Below are 24223 nucleotides of genomic sequence, written 5' to 3'. Positions count from 1 at the left end.
CCCAGGTAGGCAGATTCCCTGGAATCTGCCTAGCAACAGCTTAGCTGGGGGCAGGAAATACCTGCCACAGGGTGGTGAAACACTGGAACAGATTCTCCAGTGACGTCATAGATCTCTATCGCCAAAGACACTCAGGGTCAGGCTGGACAGGGCTCTGTGCAACTTGACCTAGTTGAAGATGTCCCTGCTCACTGCAGGGGTGTTGGACTAGGTCATCTGTAAAGGTCCCTTCTAACCCAAACTATTCTATGATTTTTGAAGCAATCCAGAAAAGGGTGTTTCTTGGTAAAGTCCTGTCAGGTCAAGTAGCTTGGCAGCAGAGGACGAATGGAAGTTAACATATTTAAAGTGCCTGGTAAGGCATAAAGCATATTAACATCTCTATATAACTGCAGCTCAGGAGCCACATATGGCAGGAATTAGAAGTTAAGATTTTTTTTTTTTTCCACAGAGCTTAATGAAACAGTGTCAACTGATTTATGTAATTATTTGTAACTATGCATATGTATAGATATAAAACTGTTTAACACGTCTATGTGTGTGCACAGTTTGGTGCTTCTGGCCTTAAAAACCAATCTGGAACACTGCAGAAACTGGTGAATGGAAAGCCATCGAAAGAGCAATTCCCAAGGGAAATAAGAGGAAGGTGGAAGAGAGAATAGACACGTGTTTGGGATTTGATTGTATTTTGAAAAGAAACAGAAATGTGATAAGCATTGAAAACCTGTTCCTAATGCTTGACCATATGTCCAAGAGTAGGAAGGTAATTAGTGAAACCCAGAAGATTAGCAATAACTTGTTTATGGGATGGACTTTTTTAATTTCAGTCCTATCTTTCTATGAAAAATGAAATCTGGTCAAATAAGAAGCTACCCAACGATAGTTCTTTTTTTTTTTTTTTCTTCTTTAATTTGTGAGTATAGCTAATTAGTTACTGCTGATTAGTCACACATAAAAAGCTCTGATGGGATTAGGTGAAGGGAAGGACTGTGCAGAGTCCAGAGGAAATGAACAAAACCATTTTAGTGCAGTACGAGATAGAGGTGCAACCTGAATTTTGTTTTAGATTCACTATGGAATTGGTGTCAGGTTACCGAACTTGGGTGTTTGAAAAACTTATTAAAATACCAAATTTTGAATGAGAGAATTTGAGGATGGATGGGCATCAAAACCTTAACTAAATCTAGTATAATTTTGATACAAATTTATGTCTTTATATAATTTTCACTTTGATATAAAAAGCAACTTGAAAGCTGTTCTTATTCATGGTGCATACTGTGTTTTTAGTAAGATATGCTTTTCCTTGGCTTTATGATATGTTAAAAATGTGAAAATACCATTCAAAACCACCATACTGGTTAATTGTTGGTAGTGATGGTGCTCATTCCTAGCTTGACATCTAGTGTGTTGGCAGATCTTAAATTGGAAGTAACCCTGAGTTTGGTTAAATTTTCTCAGATCAACTTCTTTAAAGACGCTCTGTTGTCTTGTTAGCTTTGCCAGCTATGCTCTCCTATTTCTCTGCAGACTGTTGCAGCTATTTTAAGTTACAATTGTTGTTTTGGAAATAATTTATGCTGGAGAATGAATTTTAATTTTATTTTCAATGTTCATGGTTGAAAAATTTTGAGTAATCAATCCTAAAATATTTGAAATGTTTAACCAATGGCATCCCATGAAACTAAAAATAATTTCTTTGAAATATCAGGTTTAAATTAGAAAAACATACTGTAACTAAATGTTTGTAAAAAGTAAGATTTTGACAGTAAAGAAAATATCTCCACGTTTATGCAAGAAAACAAACCTAATTTGATTTTCATAAACAAGGGAAGGCAGTAGATCATGCATGGTAATATTAATTGGCGATACTGTCAGGTATTTTTATGGATATTAAAATTTGTATTTGGCTTTAACAAACTGCCAGAAATGAACAACTACTGTCTGGGAAGTCAGGTGCGCTTTTACTCTTCTTGTAAGTTCCACAGCCACTTTTAGTATCAAGAAAGGAAAACCGTGAGCTTTCAGAAATGATGGAAAGTAGTTTTCAGAACTTGTGTCATTAAAATGAATTTCTGCTTATGTATAAACAAGCACATCTATTAAATTTTGTATACTAACGCATAGCGTTTCTTAATACATTTTTAACCTGACAGTGTCCCTAAATTATCATGTTTGCTTTCATTTTCCAGCTGGGTTTTAATTTTGCATGCATTTCAGTGAAATTAGTATGTGCATTAGTTGTTTCCTGGAAGCATTTTGGGGCTGCCTATGCCAGTGTTCTCCAAAATGAGCAAGGTAGTGAAATTTGTTTTCCTTTTGTGGAGGTTTGTTAGCTAAAGAATAAATAACGCTGAAGTGATTCAACTTCATGTGTATGTGTATCTGTTTTTGAACTTCATGTGATTTGAAGAATAGCTGTAAGTAATAAGGATCCCGTCTTTTTAATGACAACCCAAACAACTCCCAAATTTAATAGAACTAAATATTTCTGTTTTGAAGGGGAAAATATCCTGGTTAGTTTGGCAAAGCAGTTTGTAATGTGTAATGCTTGTCCTTAGTTTATCTCAGGAGCCTCTGTGAAGCTGGTTTTTTGAAGTAATGCCAATAGAAAGTGGAAGTTGTGCATCTGCTCGCCAAGCAAAGCAGAAACGCAAATCGCACAGCCTTTCCATCCGACGAACCAACAGTTCCGAGCAGGAACGGGCAGGACTGCAGAGAGACATGCTGGAAGGGCAGGTAAGAGAACACGCTGCTGCTGCTGCTGCCCGGGAAACCTCCGTCGCTTTTTTCTGAGGAGCGTTTTCTACGCAAAGAAATCGGATACATTTAAGTAATGAAATACGTACAGTAAAGCTGCAGGGGCAGCGAGCTTTCTTGCTTCTAAGTGCTCACGTCTTTGGAGTCTATTGATGTGGATGTTGACAGTGTTTCAGGTTGTTGTATTCAGACCTGTAGAACTTTTTATCGGCTTTTATGTATTCCTACATGAATGATAAAACCCTGAAGAAAATAGAGAGTCTATTTATTTCTCTGCATCTCTCCATCTCCTTAAAGTTGATGATTGATTCTTGATTTCATAAATTTGAAATAGTAGTAACCCAGGAATATGAATATGAATAAACTGAAATAGTTGTTATTATGACTCTGATAGGGAAGGTGTTGGAGTGCTCTTCAGCGTTCCATTCCATGAAGTAAACAAATACTGCCTGTGTGACAGAGGTGTGAGCTAACTTAGATTTTTTGGGGGTTTTCTTTGTTTGTTTGTTGGGGTTTTTTTCATTTTTTTAATTTGGCTCAAATGAAAGTGTGATCTTCTGTGTATTAACCTTAAAGGAAGAAACAACCACAAACTTCAGTAGTTTTCTTAATCGTGTCAATCTATGTAGTGGATGCAATGTGGAGCCACCTGGAGTGTTTTACATAACTATATTATTTGTTTAATTGAGTCTATTATTCAGCAAATTACAGTGTTAGTTTTCTTGGAGTTAACAGAGCCCGAGTTATTGCTTCTAGGCATCTAGAAGTTGGAGAGTGTAACTACTTGAACAGAAAACTGTTCATGCGTTTGAACTATTACAGCCTTACTTCAGGAAAGGAGGGAAGGGCAGCTGAGAGATCAAGGCATGCTGTCACCTCTGTGTGGTAAAAAGTTGTTTTAGTATTGCTTATCAAACAATGTAAGTGTTTTGTGCTGTAATATGTAAATGCTTTAGATGTTTTATGTATCATCTAATTTAATTGTGTTGACATTTAACCTCGAACAGCCAGTGGCAGATTCTAATGAGTAAAGAGTATTGATGCCACTTCATAGAGGAACTGTAAACCACATGAGATCTAGATAAATACTTTTGCAGATAAGCAGATAATATTATTACATGGTGTTTTAATAAGCTAATTTAAATAATGCCAACTGTAAAGAGAATAAAGGAAGTGGGTGAGTTTTACTATGCTGGTTACTTTAGGACATATATATTTACTTATGCCTTCAGGCTCTGAGAAGTAGATTGAAAAACTTTCTTACTTTCTATTTCTAAAGTTGTAGGATGACTTAGTTTCTTTCATAATCTTATTGTATGGAATTATTGGGTAGTTGAATCAGAAGTAATTCTTCTAACTTCAGTGTTTCTCATAATAGTGTTTCATTTGCATAGTATTCTTAAATCAGTTTTTTTTCAAGTTGGTTTTAGTCAGGATCTGTTTCATGTTCTGATTGACTGCAAATGCCCGAACAAAAGTGCTGTCTCAAGGGAGAGGCAGGTGAAGGTGCAGGAGGGAACATCCTAGCGGAGCAGAAAGAGCACAGCAGGACTTCTGTCAGCAGGTGCCGCAGCTTAAAGTAGCTGAAATTGGTGTAAAACTGAATTATGTGCAAAGCAGATGGGCTGTACGTCATGGCTGTTTGTGATTTCTCTTGTTCTTCTCTTGAAAATCGACGTTTAGAAATGGCTGACAAAATCGGGATCCCAGTGGGCTTTTCTCATGGTTTCATCCTGACGGGATGAACCAAACCTGAGTGAGGTTAAATTCTGGTTGTTCACATGCTGACTTGGTAGAAGGCGCGTACTGCCCTCTGATGGCTGCTGTGCACATGCTTCCTCCTCATTCCGGCGGTTTATTTCTTTACATTCCGTGTATATTTGACAGATGAGCACTGATGTATTTTTAGTACAGTATACATGGTATCATAGTAGTTTCATTTTGAAATTTGGTAGCTTGTTTCCCTGCCCAGATACTTCTCAGTTTTTGAATATAGCTGCATTATTTACAGATTTGTCCAGTAATAAGATGTGGTCTTACTGAATTCTGAGATGATGAGTTAGATGTTCTACAAAGCAGTAGTTGAGCTTTTTCTTTGTTAGAGTCAGACTCAGTTAAGTGGAAAGTTAACTTTTCAGAAAGGTCTGTAGCTGGCTTCCTAGATAAATAATAAATGCAGTAAACCAACTTCTACATATTGTGGTTCACGAGCAGTTGAAGAATAGAACAGGTTTAGTAGAATTTGTTTGTGTAGTGGGAAAGGACGGTTCATTCTTGGATCCATACTTGTTGTGAATTAACTGATTATAGACTAATGGAATTATTTTCTCCTTTCTGATTTGCCATTTTTAGTAGCGTGCTCTGCTTCATATTTTAAGGTGTTTGTTTGTACCAGGTTCTCAGTGTAGTTGCAGTCAGTTGTCTTCTGCTTCACCCACTGTCTCAAGTGTTTGATGACACGGTCATTGATACAGTGAGAACCTCGACTTCCAATAGAAAATCAGTACCTACTTGGTTTGTGCCTGGTATGTGTGTGCTCAGGGGAGATATGGTGCTGGTCTCTGTTTTAGAGGCAGATTAATAAAATATAAATAACTTGCCAATGAGAACTTGTGGTGAGGCTGTGTATTGAGGTTGTATCGTATAAATCGCGTGTTAGTGGTTTTATTACATACTTGGGTTTGTGCCCAGAAGTTGCTGTGTTGATTAGGCTGAGGAGTTTGCCCTCCTTTGTGAATTTGCTTCAGAATACTTTTTGTGAGGAGAAGATACTTGAATAATATCTAAGGAGGGAAGTGTTAGAAACTGCAGGTTTCTTTCACGCTTGGTTTTGGCCAGTGACAAAAGTAGGTAAGTGTTAAAATGTGTTTAAAAGGTTAGTTTATCTCAAGCTTTGGTAATGAGGTGGTTTGCAATGACAGCTTTGTAACCTAATAAGCAGTCAACTGCTGAATTGCTTTGTAAACCAAACTGGAAGCAGCTTGACATAATTTTGTAATTTTTTTCTTTTTTGGAGTTGTACATGTGTCTTGATTTTATAATTTTTTTCTCCAGTAAAAACAAAAAAACCCTCATAGATGATTTGAATTCCCTTCCATGAAAGGTAAAAAGTATATGAGTACTTTTATGATGCTTAGAGTTTTTTGGTTGTTGTTTTACACTAGTAGTAGTTTAAATTTCCCTCCCTGCTGGGAGATGGAAGGAATTGTTAAAATCAGTTTAAGATTGAATGGTAACTGTGTAAAATATGTACAGAAAAATATAAACCCCAGTATTTTATCTTCTAGGATTCTAAACTACCATCTTCTGTCCGGAATACACTCCTTGAACTTTTTGGACAAATAGAGCGGGAGTTTGAAAACCTATATATTGAAAACTTAGAATGTGAGTATTTGTTTTTTCTAGCAACTTACAAATTGTTTGGATTTAGGATATAGTGGTGCTAATTGAGATGCTTACAGTGGATGCTGTAGTGTTACTAGTGAAGCTTTTCTGTGGGGAGTTAAGAATTATATTCAGCTTGTAGCCAAAGATGGAGTTTGTACCTTTTCAGAAAATTCCCTTTTTTAAGTCTTTGACACAAGTAGTGAGAACCAATATGTGTCATCCTCCTCGACTGTTAGGCAAAGAAAGCAAAGTGGCTGTTTCCTTGTTGTGGGCTCTAGTATATACCGTCTTAATCTGTCAGTAACTCTGTTCAGCCACTGCAGTTTGTGGCTTTGCTGTATATTTACAGGCTTAATTTAAATGATGTAATCATTTAATCGTGCGTCTTACTTGAAGTAGTGTAAAATGTGGTGATTTGGGATCATACTAGTTAGTACGTTGCATAACCAGCACCTGTAAGCGTTCATGAATACTGAAGTCGAGGACTTGGATGAAAATTCCAGATGTTATTTGCAAAAAATGTTATTTTTTTATTGCTGGTATGGTAATGTAAATGATCCAAAGTGGTGTAAGAGGATCGCAACTAAGTAATGCAGGCAGTCGTATGGTAAAGCCTCTCCTCAATTTTCCTTGCTGCTTAGTGGAAGCTGTGTTGTATGTCTTGGCTTCTGAACGGGGGACTCTCTGATTTGACTCAGGTCAATTTTTTTTTTTCCATATCTAATCGGGTCCCAGTTAAACCAAACGCTCATGTTAAAAAAAACATTCTTGCATGCTTTTTGAAAATGTGCTTGGTCTTTCTTGTCTTAAAATCTTAGATTGTGCTGGTTAAGAGCTACCATTGACACTACGTGTCTTTTTCACTAAGAATTTACACAACTGAGTTCTCAGCCTCCTGTTGCGAAGTTGACTGGTAGCGAGAAAAGTAGGGCTTCCCTCCCCAACTTTCGAAACTGTTTGTCAGAAAACACACGGTGAATTTGTACCCTCCCGAGTCTGATTATTTTCCTGCCATTCCATTTCTGTTTCTTCTTCATCTTACTTCTTTACCTCCACATTTAGTTCACTCATGATCCCTGTGATCTCTTTACATGCCCTGACAATTTCTAAATTTTTCTATTCTGATGCTCAGTCTGTTATTTTTTTGTTCTTAGTCCTAATTCCTATGCTAGTGTTGTGGTTGCTGTACATAGAGAATCTCACATTTTTATTCCCTGGCTTTTCATATACTCCCTTTCCTTTATTGTAACAACAAAGTTTCTTCCTTTTCTTACCCCTTCCAGACTTCAGTCTTAATCCTGTCAGGTAATTCTTCTATCTGCCAGGCTTGTCTGTTTCAGTATCTGTTACTGCAAGGCTGTCTCTGTTTACTTTCTCTTTCATATTGTCTGTGTTTTATAAAGTTTATGTTTATGTGACTGGGAAGACAGGAAAGAATCTTGTTTTGCCCATTTCAAGCACTTGGATGCGATATGGAAGTGTAAACTGACTTTTCTGGTGCTTAGAACTGAGACTTCAGTGATTCCTCAGAAATGGCAAGAATTATAGTCCTCATGTGTCACATTCCGCCACGATTGAAAACTTGGGAGTGAACGATTTCTTTAAAAGAAGTCCTAAGAATTTATGAAAAGATAGGCCTAGTCTCTCAAGAACAACAAAAAAGTGCTTGGTTAAAGCCTCTCCATATGATTTCATCTCAGGAGAACACATGAAGAGTATCAGCCCAGATTTTGAGGACAAAAACTCTAAGCCACTGAAAATGTTCTTTACGAAATGTAGTTGAGCAACTTCAAATCAGCCTGGCCACTGAAAATCATTTACAAGTACCTGATGTGTTTTAGCTATGCCATCACTCTGTCTTGTGTTGAAATAACACTAGTGAGACTTAAAAATAATTGACAGAAAAGCATATTTTTATTACAAATACATCCTTTGTCTGATGTGCAATGAAAATATTTTGATCATATTTAGTGTTTCCAAAATTGCTGAACTTAAAATATATCATAATACATTTAAAAATATATTTCAAAGTACAAAGAAATACACGTTTGCTGCAGTGTCTTTCTTACTAAAACTAAAAGTAGACAGGCATTCAGGGGAGAACACTATTTCATGATGAATAAAATCTTTATCAAGAAATGACATACTAGTTCTGTGGCTGAAATATTTATGATGCTGTAAGTTTTGTGTCTTCTGTTGTATTTCATTCAATACAGGTGAGTAGTGCATCTCACGGAAGCTGTTTTGTTAATCCTTACCCACATTTATTAGTAAAAGTAACAGTAATTAGAAGCCACCAATATTTTCCTTGGAATCTGGGTCAAGGTTGATCTCTGGAAAATTCAACATTGATCTTGGTTTATGTCTTGGTGTGACTCACTTTATAAAATTACAGCTGATAGCTTTTTCTGTCCTTAGCATAAAATAGATTATTTAATAACCATAACAATTCCTAAATAGTTTGATCATGATGTTGCTAAGGCTATTAATTCTTTGTATTAATGTGAATTTTTGTTTTTGTTAGTACGTAGAGAGATTGATACACTGAATGAGCGTTTAGCAGGTGAAGGACAGACAGTTGATGGAGCTGAACTGAGCAAAGGACAACTGAAAACTAAAGGTGAGAGAACTACAAATAATCCTAAATAAGTATTTTTGAATGCACTTTTTTTGTTCTTTGCTGCCCCAAACTTAGAATCTTATTGAAGTGAATTAATAGCAGTTGCTTATACAAATAAGCTCATGCTGTATTTGAAATATCTTCCTTTGAATTTGTCTCAACAGCCAGTCATAGTACCAGTCAGCTTTCTCAGAAATTAAAGACAACTTACAAGGCATCTACTAGCAAGGTATGAGACAAATTAAACCTCTACTCATCAGTGTGTACTCATGAGACTAACACGGCTCTCTTTAAGTTGTAAATTGCCCTTTCTTTAAACTGAGTAGTGCTGTTGTTTATGTAAAAGTTCCTCATGAGGAACAGTGTGTTTATCATGGATTCATCACTTACCCATCACTCCAGTTACACTATGTGGCATTTTTTACAGTAATTGCTCATCTTTTTATAGAATGACTGTTGGAGGGTCTGAGAGAGAGTGTGTATGTGGGATTACTTTTTACAAAAGAGAACTAAAAAAGCAATTCGATGAGGGCGGTAGAGAACTTAGTAGGTAATGAATTTCTGAGTAAAGATGTAGCTATGAGACTAGAAGAGTTTGTTTTCTTTATGTTGCAAGCCTCGCAAATTAGTAGCTAGAGATTTTTTTTTTTTTTTTTTTTTTTTGGCCTGGTCTCTTAGCACAGTTATCCATCATTTTGCACGTCTGTCTAGTAGTTTTGTTTCTGCTTTCTCTCCCCTGTTTCAGTTTTCAAAGAGAGTTTCTTTACCTGCTGCTCTTTTTGCCCTGTCTCAAGGTCATCTCGGGACACATTATTAAGGGTAAATGAAGTGTGAGGAAGCCACAGTGGGATCTGGTATGTGAACCAGCCATATGAGCAGCTCTGTGGCGACCTCTGTTACAGGCTAATGTGTGGTTGAGAAATGACTGTAGGTGTCACGGAAATACCATCTGTTAAGTAGTCTGAAAGGCTGAGAATAAGAATAGCCTAATGAAATAGATCCAAGTTACTGTGTTATTTTTGGTCTCCTTTTTATTTTATTGTTTGTTCAAACTTTCTCCTATTTTTGCCAATTTGAGGTGCCTCTTCCTTACGCATTAATGAGTTACAAATTCTTTATTGAGGCCTCTTAAATAGGGACAACATGATATTAATAGGGACGATACAGTATTAGTACATCGACTATGTAGTTATGAGTTAGTACTTTCTCTAGTGTAGTGTTGGAGATGGTATTTTGGTTGGTGGTTTGGTTTTTTTTGTTTTTCCCTTAGGCTGATGTTAAATGTTAGCCCAGGCAAGGCAGGGGAACCTTGTAACTTCAGCGTGGGAAGCTGGGAAGTATGGGGTGGAGAGTCCTGGGTAACTGCTTTGCTTTCCAGTGTTCTGATCTGCGTGCACAGCAAAGTAGTCGTGAGTAGCAGAACATGAAGAATTTAATACTTAATTATAGACGTTGTACATAGCTATTATGTGAATGGACAACCAACAGATGTTTGAATGCACTGAGATACTTCTTTTCATGACTTACAGTTTACTGTGGGTATAGAGAGGCAAGCTGAGGGAAATGATTGAGAGCATCTCTGTCCACTGTGTTCTTTGAAACATTCCTGCACGTCATGGGTGTGACTTTATCGTGACTGCTTCTTCCTTTCTACACAGAAAAGTCAAAGCTGTAACATTTTGTCTCTTGGCCCGGAAAGAAACTATAGCCAAAAGTCAGCAAAGACTATAAGTTTCAAACAAACTGCGATCTTTCTTTCTATGTCCTGGATGCAGAGTTCCCCAATACCTTACCTGGGAAGATGACTTTTGAGGAGTTTTGAGAGTTCAACATTTCTGAAGTTCTTGGAAAGTTCTTAGGTCTTTTGAAGTTCCTACATCTCTAGTTTTAATGAGCATTCAATGAACAATGCTGTTCACCAAAAAAGGGTTGTGTTCCAAACTCAGCTGTGTAGTGGATCGCAACTTCTCTCTTCAGCCCATCCTTCATACTGTTCCTGTATGCCTAACTTGAAACTTGTCAGATTCTTTATTTTCTTTTTTCCCTATGGGAAGTTAGAAGAGACTTAAGTTTTACAAACACACGATTACATTTTTGTGATTGTCAGCCTATAAAGACTTCGTGTTTTTCTGGAAAGAGCTTTCAATATTTGTGTCTTCTAATGAGAAAACTGGTCTGTGACTGCTTTAACATTGTTAAAACATGCTAAGACTAAAGCAGTCTGTTCAGTTTCTTGGGGAAAATGCTGAGGTAAACGTACTTGATTTGAATCCTTCATAGAAAATTCCCATATCTGGAGCTTGAATAATTAAGTTGGCAAAACTCATACTAGAAAGGATGCTTTCAATAGCAGAACTGAGGAGATAGAGTAGATTTAGTGCCTGGTACTCTAAAAATAATTCTTTGTGTATGTTCATGGACAAAATACTGTAATTTAACTGTAGTTGTTTGTAGATGCAGGAATGGCTGCAGGAAATTCATGTTTTGGTGTTACAAGGTGGTGTTGTTGATGTTAACAGTCCCTGGCTATGACAGTTGTTGAGACATCAGGAAAACATTAACAGTTTATGCAGACTTCTAACATAAACTGAAATGATGTCATTTGCTCTATTATAAACTAACTTCAGGATCCCTGATTCTTTTAAATCAGGAAAAGGACTCCTAAAGAAAGTGATTTCTTCACCCAGCAGTTGAAGGGGATAAATTTCTTTTTAGAAGATGTAGTTTTTGACCTCGCTGCTTAATGTTGCTCCAGAGGAAGTTCTTCTCGTCAGTCACGGTGTAATGCTGCTGGACTGGTCCCGATTTGACTGAGTTTTCCTTCTTATCCTGTCTTTCTAAGAGCCATTTTTACAGTGTATTTCAGTTTGATTGCCATACAATTGTTTCAGTTTGTGTTCAGTTTTCAGTTGTTGAAAAGAATTATTTTGATGGTGTTTCAATTTGCAATTTTTGATTGTTTGCATGGTAAGCAATTACTTCCTTATTAACAAATATCTGCATAGAAGGAAGTACACGGAGCTATATGGATTTAAGGAAGAGGGCAGACAAAGTTGAAACACACGAGATAGGCTTGCCGTCTTACTTGTGTTTGTATATGATAATCTGAGATCTACTGAAGTTATTTTAAAATTTTTCTGCAGTACAGAGGCCTCTTTTTAGCAAGTTGCATGTTATTTAAGTATTTCCTTTCCTTTCCAGGAAAATTGTTTATGTATGGTTAAGGAACCAGAAAATAATGCAGACACTATCCAGTTTATCCAATTACTGGTATGTGAAGTGAGGGACAGCAAAAAAGAAAGAAGGGGGAAAAAAAGTGTTGTAAAAGCGTGTGTTAAATAAATATCCGTATCTGGATTTTTAGTGTTAGTGTTTTTGAACTCTTACCTTCTGTGTGTTCATTCAAGTCTGCTAATACTCCAGCAGGAGTTTTACAGCCTTGCCATTAAATGATCAATGAAACCACTGTCTGGCAGTTTTTGAAAACCTGTGCTTATTGATGAGTAGGAGAGAGTTTCTTCTGGAAAAGGTTTGTGTGAGGAATTGGCTCAACATCAGAAAGACAGAACGCAAGCGTAGTTCAAGTGTGCGGCTGGGAGCTGAAAAACTGGGAGGTTTGGAATTCGATCTGAGCACTTTATTAGTCCTTAATTGTTTACTTAATTCTGCTGTTCCGCGTCTCACACATGACTCCATTTAGGGCTACAGGAGGACCATATTCACTGTGAAGGTTCCGTGTGTAGGATTGTATTCAGAGCCTGTGAAACTCTGCAGCGTGGTTGAACCAACAATCTTTTAGCATTAACCCATTTTCTTTTCAATATATGCTTAATGATTGTTCCTCCTTCTGCTGTGAAACCAAAATGCCTATTAGCTGTTAAGTTGGAATTCAATGCGCATTATCATTTTGTCATTGGAAAGTTGACATGCTCAGGATTTGGGAGTGCTCTTGCAGATATTAACTTTTGAAATCCTTTTTGGAAGTAATTTGTTTTAATGACTTACTTAAGACCTTCTTTTCTGATACCAAAAACTAATGGGATTTTAACCTTAGTTTATTGTAGCTGAAATGCACATGTAATTAATATTCTAACTTCTACTAAGCTGTAGATAAATCTTAATGTGACTTGTGTTGAAGCATTTAAAGGTTTTGACTTAACCGGCGTGATAGATACCTGCCCGTAATTGCACGCAGAGGAGAATACTGATAAATAGAAGTCATCTTTTTGTTTCATTTTTAACAAAGCTTTTCAGATAGTCATTCTCAAAGAACACTGAGCTTCAAGACTTTTGGAGTAAAAGTAGAGTATTTTTAACAATGGTTTTTGAAGTCTTTCACCACTCTTTATTCAGTTTTGTCTGGAAATTTTCCAGTGAAATAAACTTATTTTAAAAAAAATAATAAAAAATACTGCACTCCATTTTATCTGAAAATGCAGAATTCTGCAGTTGTTTCTTTTTGTCGATACTGAGTGTTTTCAGCCTTCCTGTACTATAGTGCCTTGTTTTACCATATTTGCTACACTTCTTCCTTTCATTTGGTATTGCGTACATACCTTCTAATTTGAATCTCATGAGTCTTCTCTGTTTTCCTCTAATAGCATTGACTTTAGGGAAGTGTGCTTATCAAACCTCTAGATGAGTTTGACATACTTTAAAAAAACCAAACATACAAAACTTTATTACACAAGTAAACTGGCGTATGCTCTTAGGTTCATGTCTGATGTGATTAGTCTTTGCAGTTTAGAAGAAAACCAGCAGTATTTATGTGGATTTTAAAAATTAATTATTTATTAATTTTTTTATTTTGTAATAAATATGTTGTTTCAAAGACCACACTAGATAACATGGACTGTCTTGAAGTTATCAAGTGTACTTGTTTGGAAATAGGCAAGGAAAATGGTGTTGTTTTTTTTTTTTTTTCCTTTTTATCTTAAATTATATCCTGTGCCCAAACTGAGTGGGACGTGCACGCTGCATTTGTGCAACTCATTATTCCAATGAGATTGTATTACTGTGGTACAGAATAGTTTATCTTGCATTCTGTAAAAAGGGCAGTGTTATTAAAAAAAGAAGAAAACCCAAGAAATTAAGAGGTATATTTGCATTCAGACTTGATTTGCTACCTTCAAGTGTCGAATTTTTGACAGTAGTGAACTGTCAGAGCGCTGAAGAATTGTTATGAAAAAGGATTTATTTGTGAGATAATTACTTAATCATGGTTCAATGTGGAAAAAAAAATATTGTTGTCTCTGCAATTTCAGATTGTATCCAGTTTTAAAACTACAACATCAAGGGCAATCTGTCAACTGGTAAAGGAGTACGTTGGCCACAGGGATGGTATTTGGGATGTCAGCGTCGCGAAAACTCAGCCAGTGGTGTTGGGAACTGCATCTGCTGGTAAAGTTTTGTATTGCTTGAATCTTGAGAAAGTTCTGGTTCAGTCCCTAAGCTGTAGCAAATGTAGATCAGAAGCACACCTGAATACTTAGCTCCACATTGAGTCAATTTAAAGAAGTGCAGTAGCTGAAAAATTCGTTAATTGGAGTTTCCTCTAAATGCATTTAGCCTTTAGAAAGTTCAAATGTCATTTTTGATCCTTCTGAAGTGTGTGCCAGGCAACTTCTGAGCAGGTCATGCATCCTTAGGGTCAGCTCTAGCCCATGGATGGGGTAAACATGCAGACAGGGGAGCTGCCTGCTTGGAGATCCCCACAGGCTTCGTATCGTAGCGTTGTTTAGCCTTTCTTTTATAGAAGCTGTAGACTTCGCCCTAGTTTGCGTATTCTTGTATTCTTGCATTCATCTGGCTTTTGCCTAAGGATGTAGGGGCAACTAAAAACCTTAATTTTTAATTCTTACCAACTTACTAGATTCCCTCTTCCCACTTGAGAGGGAATGGGCACTAGTGAATAAGTCACTATGATCCAAAAATCAGTCCAGAGGCTTGTGTGATTTCGGGAAATTACAGAATCACAGAATTTTAGGGAATATTAGGGAAGGAAAACTCAACCAGGTAGCATTGGACTATTTGAAGCGACAGTCTTTTGAAGCTGGAATAGAAGCTGAAGAAACTTACTGGATGTAAATATTATGGACCATAAACCTTCATAAGTTGAACTGTTACCATATTTATGTGCCTGCTGAGGGACACATTTTGCACTTGTGTGGGACATCTTGTCTTTGTCCTGATCTAACCTGTAAACAGCCATTCTGCAATTCAGCATTAAAGTTCTCCCCACTTACAAATACTTATATTAATTATTTATTTTGGGATGTGGCAGGGTAAAGACATGAGATTTGGTGTGACTTCCTTTTTCAGTAAATTTTTGTAGCGCTCTGCAGTGACCTGTGTCTGTTTGGGACTTCTTTGCAGGATGTAAATAGTTTATGCATAGGACTCCTGTTTGTAGTGACTGCCTGACTTTTCCCCCCCGAATGCTTTCTATGTTCTTTCCTGACCTCTTTGATACACCATTGGACCATTATGCTAAATACATAACCATGTATAAGTTAGGAAAGATATCGGAAGTAGAATTTGCCTTTCAATATTTACTGTAAATTAATCCAATTAGGACAGTGTCTTTACTTTTCTGGGGAGACGTGTGTTAAGGTGGTAATCGAGGGGATTTGGTCTCTACATCTGAGATGTATTTCGCATGGTGTGTCTCTACATTCGAGGATAACTTGTTTGTTGGATCTATTGAAAGTGAAAAATATTTGTAACAATATTTACAGCTACTTTTTAATCTTTGTAGATCACACTGCTTTGTTGTGGAGCATAGAAACGGGGAAGTGCCTCGTCAAGTATGTAGGGCATGTCGGATCAGGTAAGTTAAGGGCATGCTGTGAAAACTGAAAAAGTGTGGGAGGGAGGAGATACGTTTTGGACAATTACAAAATTGTTCATTGTGGTTTCACTTGCAGGTTTGCCAACATCGTTAAGTCAGTTTTGAAATTCCACTAATCTTCATACAGAGTGTTTTGTAATATTATTTCTTGGAGAGGCTTATTAAGACAGTTCTGTAAATGCTAAATGAATAAACAAGTCCGTATAAAGAAATTTACAGGCACGGTTACGACATTCAGAAGTTAAATGTCAGAACTTGTTGAGGTTTCATACATATGCAGAACAAGAGTAGCTTATATAATCAGAAATCAGCTGTTTTGCGGCATCTGTGTTTTATTTGGGATACAAAATACAGATGCTGGGTGAACATCTATGTGCGCTTCTTCACAAATGTTTGAGTGATCGTACCCTGGAGTGAGGATGAGGGACGCAGTTACTGACCTGGTATTTTTGGTTAAGTAGGTCAGCTAGCAAGCACATCACATGAACTTTGTGGCAAAGATACAAATAGAATTAAGTTCTTCAGAGAGTGGTCAACTGCTTCAACTGTGAATTATTATTTTTATTTTCTTCTTATATGACTTCTAAGCTCCTACAGTCCAAAGATATTAATAGATAGATGCATAGAAACAATAGGTAACGCTTCAATTCCTTCAGGTATTTCATGTTGCTTGCTACGTAGAGAGGGTACCTTTAGCCTCTATAAAGTCATGTTTAAAAACTCAATCAATTGTGTTTTCGTGCCAGTAGTTGTTTTTTGTAAAAAAATTCCTCTTTGGATAACCATGAAAATAATAAAAGCTCTAACCTGTATTTAAACAGTTGTGCATAAACTAAGTAAAAAAAACCCAAACCATTATAATTTATAAGTAATATATAAACTTGTATAAATTAGATTAACAACGATGTATTTTTCATTTAGTAACATTTTAATTGTTTACATCTGACAGTTGATTTGAAACAGAGCAAAGGTATTGGGTGCCAGCAGTTGGTGGTGCACTGTTGAGTTAGTTTAGTCTTAACATTGTCAGTGGTGACACTCTCCTGACAACATAAGCATCTATTTTACTAGTGTGAGGGATGGAAATGATTTCTCTGTTCTTTCTTGAGTGACTGTGGAAGAGGAGCTTGGTAATGAAAAATAGAGTCTTACGCATTCATATAAAAATACCCCAAAGAGTTTTGTAGACTGATAGAATTCTTGCAGGACTATTTTAAAACAATAATGGTTTTTTGATTACAGATGGTTGCAGGACTGAAATCTAGTTTGTATTATTTGCATTAGGTTTTTAAGCATTTGTTCTTGCAATCTTAAGTAATAATCAGAAAGTTGAGTGCCATATATAGTTAATTTTTGTTTCGTTAGACATAGTTACAAATACTTAAGTTCCCCTTATGGAAGTCCAGAGCATTATCTCCTGTCAGTTTACACACGATTATTTGAACGTCATTTGTTTATCCTCCGTAACATGAAACACTTGTACTAGATTTAGGAATTGACTTGCTAGGAAATACATATTGTTGTATTATCAGCTGCCACTGCTTTCGTTGATACTACATGGGTTCATATACTCTAATAAAATACCGTTGTGCTTTCTCACCTAAGAGAAAGATTACTCAAAACCAAAGACTTCTTGATTTTTCAATGCTTTTAATGATAAAACATTGTGGAAATAATTCTTTTAGTATAGTTGCTTAAAACTTTACTTTGTTTCACACAGTAAATTCCATAAAGTTTCATCCAACTGAGCAAGTGGCTCTTACAGGTATGTGAAGTTTTTTTAATATGCTGAATCTGTTAGTCATGTTGGAAAAATCAGTGTCATTTGCTAGCATCTCTTTGGTTGTAGCCCCTCTATTACTTTGGTGATTGAATTATTTTTATACTTTAAGGCATAAGAAATCAGAGCTAGGTCTTTTTATCTGTGTGTGTTATATTATAGTAATTTGTGCTTACCTGCTCTGAAACAGATATTTAGAATTATACTTCAGCTGAGTGTTTACATGTCCATGGGGCCTGATGGGGTTCATCTCAGAGTATGGAAGGAGCTGGCAGATGTTGCAGCAACACCCCTTTTGATCACCTACCAAAGGTCTTGGGAGTGTGGGTGTGGGGAGGTCCCTGCAGACTGGAAGCCAGCACTGTTATTCCAGTTTACAAGAAGGGTGGTGAGGGAAGACCCTGGGAACTACAGACCTGTTAGTTCAGCCTCAGTTCCTGGAAAAATTATGGAGAAGATTATACTGGGTACTGTTAAAAGGCATTTAAAGAATAATGCAGTCATCCAGCATAGACAGCACGGAGTCACAAAGGGAAAGTCCTGTTTAAGTAATTTAATAACCTTCTGTGATAAAGTCACCCACCTAGTGGATGAAGGGAATGTGATGGATGTGTTTTTTCTGGATTTTAGTAGGCTCTTGATACTTCTGTCCCTCACAGCATCCTTCTGGACAAGTTGTCTGACAGTGGGTTCATGGTGTGCTGACTGGAGAGCTGGCTGATGGGCAGAGTTCAAAGGGTTATAGTGACTGAGACTCCGTGTGGCTGATGATCAGTCACCAGCGTGTTCCTCGGGCAGTTCCGTTTGATAGATTTATCCGTGGTCTGGATGCAAGGGTTGAATGCTCCATTAGCAAGTTCACTGAGGATACCAAACTGAGAGGTGCTGTTGACTCTTGAGGGACAAGGTGCCTTAGAGGGGAATCTAGATAGATGGGGACATCAGGCAATGGTCAGTGGGATGAAATTTAACAAGTCTAAATGTTGGATTCTGCACCTAGAACAGAGTAACGCTGGGCACAAGTATAAACTGAGAGAGGAGTGGCTGGAGAGCAGCCCTGCGGGAAGGGGATCTGGGGGTGCTGGTCAGCAGCAGCTCAGTACGTGCCAGCTGTATGCCCTGGGGACACAGAGGGCAAACCCCATCCTGGGGTGCATCCGACCCAGCGTGACCAGCCAGTCAAAAGAGGTGATTTCCCTGCTCTGTTTAGTATTGGTGTGGCCTCACCTTGAATACTGTGTGCAGTTCTGGGCACCACAATTTAAGAGGGATGTGAGGATCCTTGAATGTGTCCAGAGGAGGGCAGCAAAGCTGATGAAATGACTGGAAGCAGGGTCCTGTGAGCTTGTCTAGTTTGGAGAGAAGGGGGCCAAGGGGAGACCTCATTGCTCCCTGCAGGGTAGGGAGTAAAACGCTTTCTGTCTAGGCTGACTGTTTTAAGTTTGGGTATTTGTTCTCTCCTGTTTTTGTATGCTAACTGTAGCCCAGTACCATAAACATTGTTGCTGTATAAACTGACTTAAAAAACCCAAAAGAAACTAACCAAACTAAAGCTGCTCATAGCTAGATTTTTGTTGTTGTATTATTTTCCTGAGAGATGGTTCTGCAAAGTATTTCTGTTCAAAGTTTCTGGGAGACCCGTTCTTCAGTGTTGATTGATTTAGAACTGATTAAAATAAAAAATCTTCCCTGATCCAGAATACTGACACCAGAAATAATATAAACTTGACCTTTCTTCTAGCCTTTTTATTTGGTCTGTTAGATGTGGTATTTTTCTTAGTGCTGTCCTCTACATTGCACTTGGCAGAGCTATGAATGCTCGTAACAGACTGGTTTTCTTTTCAGTATAGAATTCTCAGCACTGTACCCCTAGGTATTAGAGCATGTTTATTCTCTCCATAACAAGCAGAATCTTGAGACAAATGAGGTCTAAAATCAGATGGTACCTGCTGAGCTGTAAACTGATGCTAGTAAAGCTGAGTTGCTTAAGGCAGAAGCAGAAAACCTTCACTCTTGTTCTTTAAGGTTCTTCATTAAAACCGTGTGAAAAGCATTTAATGGAAGAAATCACTGAATGAAGAACCACCCCAGTATTTTGAGAAATAGCAAGCGAAGGTTGGCACTTTTGGATGCCTTCTTCAAATGCTTTCTTCATATGTTATGTATTAGAACAGCAGTGATATTTGTTTTCTCACGTTTAGTATTTGAGTGGTTGTTTTTGCTGTAGGAGTGATTAATTAGGTAGCTCCTTATATTTTGCATACTGAGTCATGTTCTTACCAGTGCTGAAGCCAGAAGCGTAACCATTGATATTGAGACTTGCTTACCAAAAAATGGTATCTGTTACAAAAAGATGCAACTCAGACAATATTGCCAAATGTAATGTTAAAGCTTGTTTTTATTGCCCATGGAAGTGCTCTTATTTAGTCTCTCTTTCTCGTTTTTACTTCTGTGCAGCATCTGGAGACCAGACAGCTCACATCTGGAGATACATGGTACAGTTGCCTGCACCTCAGCCAACTGCAGACTGCAATGTAAGCAATCATCTTACTGCAGCTAGCCTAATTGCGCAGCAATTTCGTCAGATACCGGTTTTATGATAAGACTGAATGTTAAATTTATACATCATTAAAAAATTACGTCATTTTAGGATTACAAAAGATGGGATTTTTAATGTTTCAGTTTAACAGCTATATTTCAGCCTTCCACAAAAGACTCAGTCTGTGGTGCAGAATAGAATATGCAGCTGCAAATACATTAATTGACTTTTTTCAAGCTAAGAAATGTGTGATTTTTTGAGTAAAATTTTTTTGTAATGGTTCAAATTATAAATAATAATGTTCTTTTAAAATAAGATAATTCTTGCAGCTTAACTCACTGAGGCACTTGTATTAGCTGTAGTTGCCATGAATTGAAAACTGGTGGTAAAGACTTGCGATTTTTGGCATTTATTTAATTGTACCTTCATTGATTTCTAAGGACCCTTGCCAGGACACATCACACTATCTGATGTTGTCTTGAGGCTTTTATTTAGTCGGTATTTACTGTAGACTGTAAAATGCTATATTTGACTTGAAAGCATGCTTACTAAATTGTGGAGACAAACATAGTTTATAGCATGAGCTTCTCAGTAAGCTGAGTAGGGGCAAGAAATGGCTGTATAATATAAGATAGATTTCTGAATGGGAAATGTTTGATTCAGTTTATTTGATTTGGCATTTAGAAGTGCAGTACAAATGTTGTCTTTTTCACATCCAGATATCATGAAAGAAAAGTGTGTTTGTCTTGCATAAGTGAAATGGGTTCAGAGACTGATGCTTCATGGTTAGCAGAAGAATTTATTTTGCATCCAGTTTACATTAGCACTGCATGATAACTATGTATTGACCAGCAGAAAAATACTGATGTCATGATTTTGCTTCTAATGGATAATAATTACAGGTGTAAATCTTTGTCTTCCCAAAGATCAGAATAGATGGTGTTCTGTTAGAATGCTTCCTACGCTTTAAAATGGAAAGGGGAAAAACATCCCTTGATACATGTGCTGTGATGAAACTTGAGGATAATACAGTAAGGGCTGTATAAAAAAAAAAACCCTATCAGGTAGTAAAAGGGACATATACTCAGAGGTAAACAATTCAGAAGAGATTTTAGAATGAAGTAGTTATTAAAACTGCATTGAACTCCTTGGTATTATTCCTCCAACTAAGTTTTTTTGATATTGAGTATTTGAATAGGTAGATTCTACAGAATTAAGTTACCTATGTTCACATTAAGGGGATTTTGAAGCATTTACACTGTAAAATGCAACTTAGAGACACTCCTTCCCTTGCATTCTGAATATTTTTCCTCTTGCATTTTATAGCAAATATCTGGAGAAGATGAGGTCGAGATCTCCGATAAAGATGAACCGGATGGAGATGGAGATGGTTCCAGTGACTGTCCCACTGTCAGAGGCCCATTGACTTCCCTCAAAAGCCATCAAGGAGTGGTCATAGCAGCCGACTGGCTTGTTGGGGGGAAGCAAGCTGTGACAGCATCGTGGGATAGGACAGCAAATCTGTATGATGTAGAGACTTCCGAGCTTGTCCATTCTCTTACAGGTACCAAAAAGAGAAATTGGTGCTTTGTTTTTATGTGTGGGTTTATTTCTAGATACTGCAACACTGGGGAAAGTAGCTGTTTGTCTGGAGTACGATGCAAGCATGTACAGGACTTCAGCTGCTGCTTGATGTTGTAATGCTTTCTAAAATTCCAAACTTGTAAATCCTCTGAGCATGAATTTGTGTTCTGAGCTTGTAATATAACCTATGAAAGTTTTTAAACTGAACATAGTGACATTTTAGTCCTTGCAAAATGTTTTTGCTGTGTTCATGGCACACTAAGTAGCAATAACCTATCACTACTTAATAATAATGTGAGAAGAGTAGTAGAGGTTTTTTTGCTATTACAAAGTTTCAAACTTTTACAGCAGTAGTAACATTAAAGTTCAGAATGGTTATTGTTTTTTCTCTTCTGTTTGAGGGGAAGAGAAGAAATCATCAGCATTTCATTGCAAGTGTATGTGTAAATGAAAAGTCTTATTTTCATTACCTTACATGTTCTCGCCTGTGATTGTAGGGCATGACCAAGAGCTAACTCATTGTTGTACACATCCCACCCAGCGTCTTGTGGTGACATCATCACGCGATACAACGTTCCGTCTGTGGGATTTCAGAGATCCTTCTATCCATTCTGTGAATGTCTTTCAGGGCCACACAGAGTAAGTGACAAGTTCCTTCACAGGTTTTTTATGAGTTCCAGAAATACAAAGAAAACTGTTCCTGTGCTCTTTTTGAGGTACTAAGTTCATTCCCTTGTTTTAGGAGACTGATTTTCACAGAAACCTCTAACTCTCTGCCTTCAAATGTACTTCAAATGTACATCAGTACTTAATTTCCAAATCAGCAGCCAGGGCTCTTGGTGTGGTATTGCTTATTTGGTAAGTCTAGATATAACTCTTTTCAATTAAAGGTAATTCAAGGTAGGAGGTTATTTTTGGCCTTGGTTATGCCTGTACTTTAGGGATATTGCTGTAATGCAGTTGATCAAGCAGATTACCTCTCCTTGACCGTCGATATCCAGTGTGAAAATAAAATCTCCTTCTTTGTAACCAGTGGGGGGAAGGGAAACAAAAAGTAGGATTAATTTTTACTCTGCAAGCTAAAGCTTCTAATTTGTACACTATTAAGAAACTAAAGTAAGGACACTGGTGACTATATTCTGTCAAAACAATGATTTTGGTGTAACATTTTTAGTTACCAATTTAGGCTTTTCATTTTTTTGTAATGGATAATGTTGAATATGGGCAAATGTAGTCATGAGGTGTTGACTTACCTTTCTCTTAATCAGAACTTTGATACATGGAAAAAGCAGTAACTCTGAAATACTTAAGGAAGTAAATTTTTTTTAAGATTGTGGAATGTTTGAACTTGACTATTTCAGAAACAGATTTCACCTACCAACTTCAGAATAACAGATGATTGTTAATTCTAGCTCAAAAGAAAACCCATAAATTTATTCATGTTTCTATTTTTTGAAAATTCAGACATGTGGTTTACGTTATGACTGAGTTTCAGTATCCACTTTTTCATTTTCCCAGCTGTTGGCTAACCTATATGTTAAGTAAAATCTCTTTAGACCCTCCCTGTGCCATACTCCTCAGCTTGACAATTTAGTTGGCGCATGACAATCATCCCATCTAAGTAGTCATCTCCTGATAGAACACTAAGCTTAACTTTGTGTCTGTGTCCTAGAATGGTTTCATGCTATCGTTTTTGTACGCTTCTGTCACTTTCTGTAGAATGTCTTGTGAAAGTTGGAAGTTTTTATGTCCATTGGTGCTTCCATTTTTTTTTTTCCTGAGCTGCTTATTTGTTTTGTCCCAGAACAGTTTTTCAGTGAAAGGAGCATGGTTGACATTAGTTTTTCCCTGTGTATGCTGAGACCAAATGATATTGATCCGGGGTGATGGTGTATACTTTAAGAGGTGTTAGCTGGTATTTTGGCCTCCGTCACCGAAACTTATAACCTGTCAGGGGAGCTGTTGTCTATGAAAACAGTGGACCTTGAGCAACCTCTTCAGTCACTATTCCAGCTTTTGCATTGTCTTCATATTTGTGTTTCCGTTGTTTTGTCTGTCTCCATTTTGTTCTGTGAATGTGTAAGATTTTAGTATTGACAAAGGCTTTTTTATCAAATACACTCCAAGAGTCTCAAAGTACACTGTAAGGTTGTTCCACTCTCTGTTTTGCTGAAGAGATGATTCAGTTACAGAAGACGAGAATCTCACTGAGGAGTGCACTGAGAGTGGGGAGGGGAGTCCAGGATTTTGCAGTCAAGACATACTTTGAGGAGTTTTAGTTTTGGTCAATTACTGTACTGCCTATTGGCAAAATAATTTTAAATTATTTTCTAATCAGCACTGTAACAATCTTCTCTCATTAAGAGGCATAGAAGAAATTGTTTTATCTGTTGACTGGAACATACATACGCACAGGACATTTTTTGGCTTTCCTGAACATCTGTTTGAATAATTTGCCAAGTTTTTAATATTTTGACAGGCTCTTGGAATCAGTTCTGTAAATTGGATGTTACAGTCGTTAGCGCTGATGATTTTAAAGCCCTCAAGCATAACTTCTAATAGCCGCTTGCTAAGTAGTACCTGACCACTAGCTGTGTAGAGCTCATAGAGTAGCAGGTTTGGTACTGTTTTTTTCTGTGTGTTTCACCAGATCGACTGTTACTGCGTTAAACTAGCATAAGTAGATGCCGAACATCTCGGTCCTGC

The 24223-nt window shown here is 37.2% G+C and overlaps 1 protein-coding gene across 1 annotated transcript; it reads left to right on the top strand.

The window, feature by feature from the left end:
- Positions 1 to 2598: 2598 nt before the first annotated feature.
- Positions 2599 to 22179, top strand: WDR37 (WD repeat domain 37; the record flags this gene model as incomplete). The annotated part of the gene is given in 10 exon segments (XM_009868942.1): positions 2599 to 2736; positions 6045 to 6141; positions 8669 to 8764; positions 8929 to 8993; positions 14029 to 14164; positions 15522 to 15593; positions 17335 to 17379; positions 19852 to 19928; positions 21260 to 21497; positions 22015 to 22179. Coding segments are annotated over 10 exon segments (1129 nt in total), but the record flags the coding sequence as incomplete, so codon positions are not given.
- Positions 22180 to 24223: the final 2044 nt, after the last annotated feature.

Source organism: Apaloderma vittatum, unplaced genomic scaffold (genome assembly GCF_000703405.1).
Source record: "Apaloderma vittatum isolate BGI_N311 unplaced genomic scaffold, ASM70340v1 scaffold35134, whole genome shotgun sequence".
Lineage (NCBI taxonomy): Eukaryota > Metazoa > Chordata > Aves > Trogoniformes > Trogonidae > Apaloderma > Apaloderma vittatum.
The sequence above is the reverse complement of the archived record's forward strand: the minus strand, read 5'-3'. Positions and strand labels throughout refer to the sequence as shown.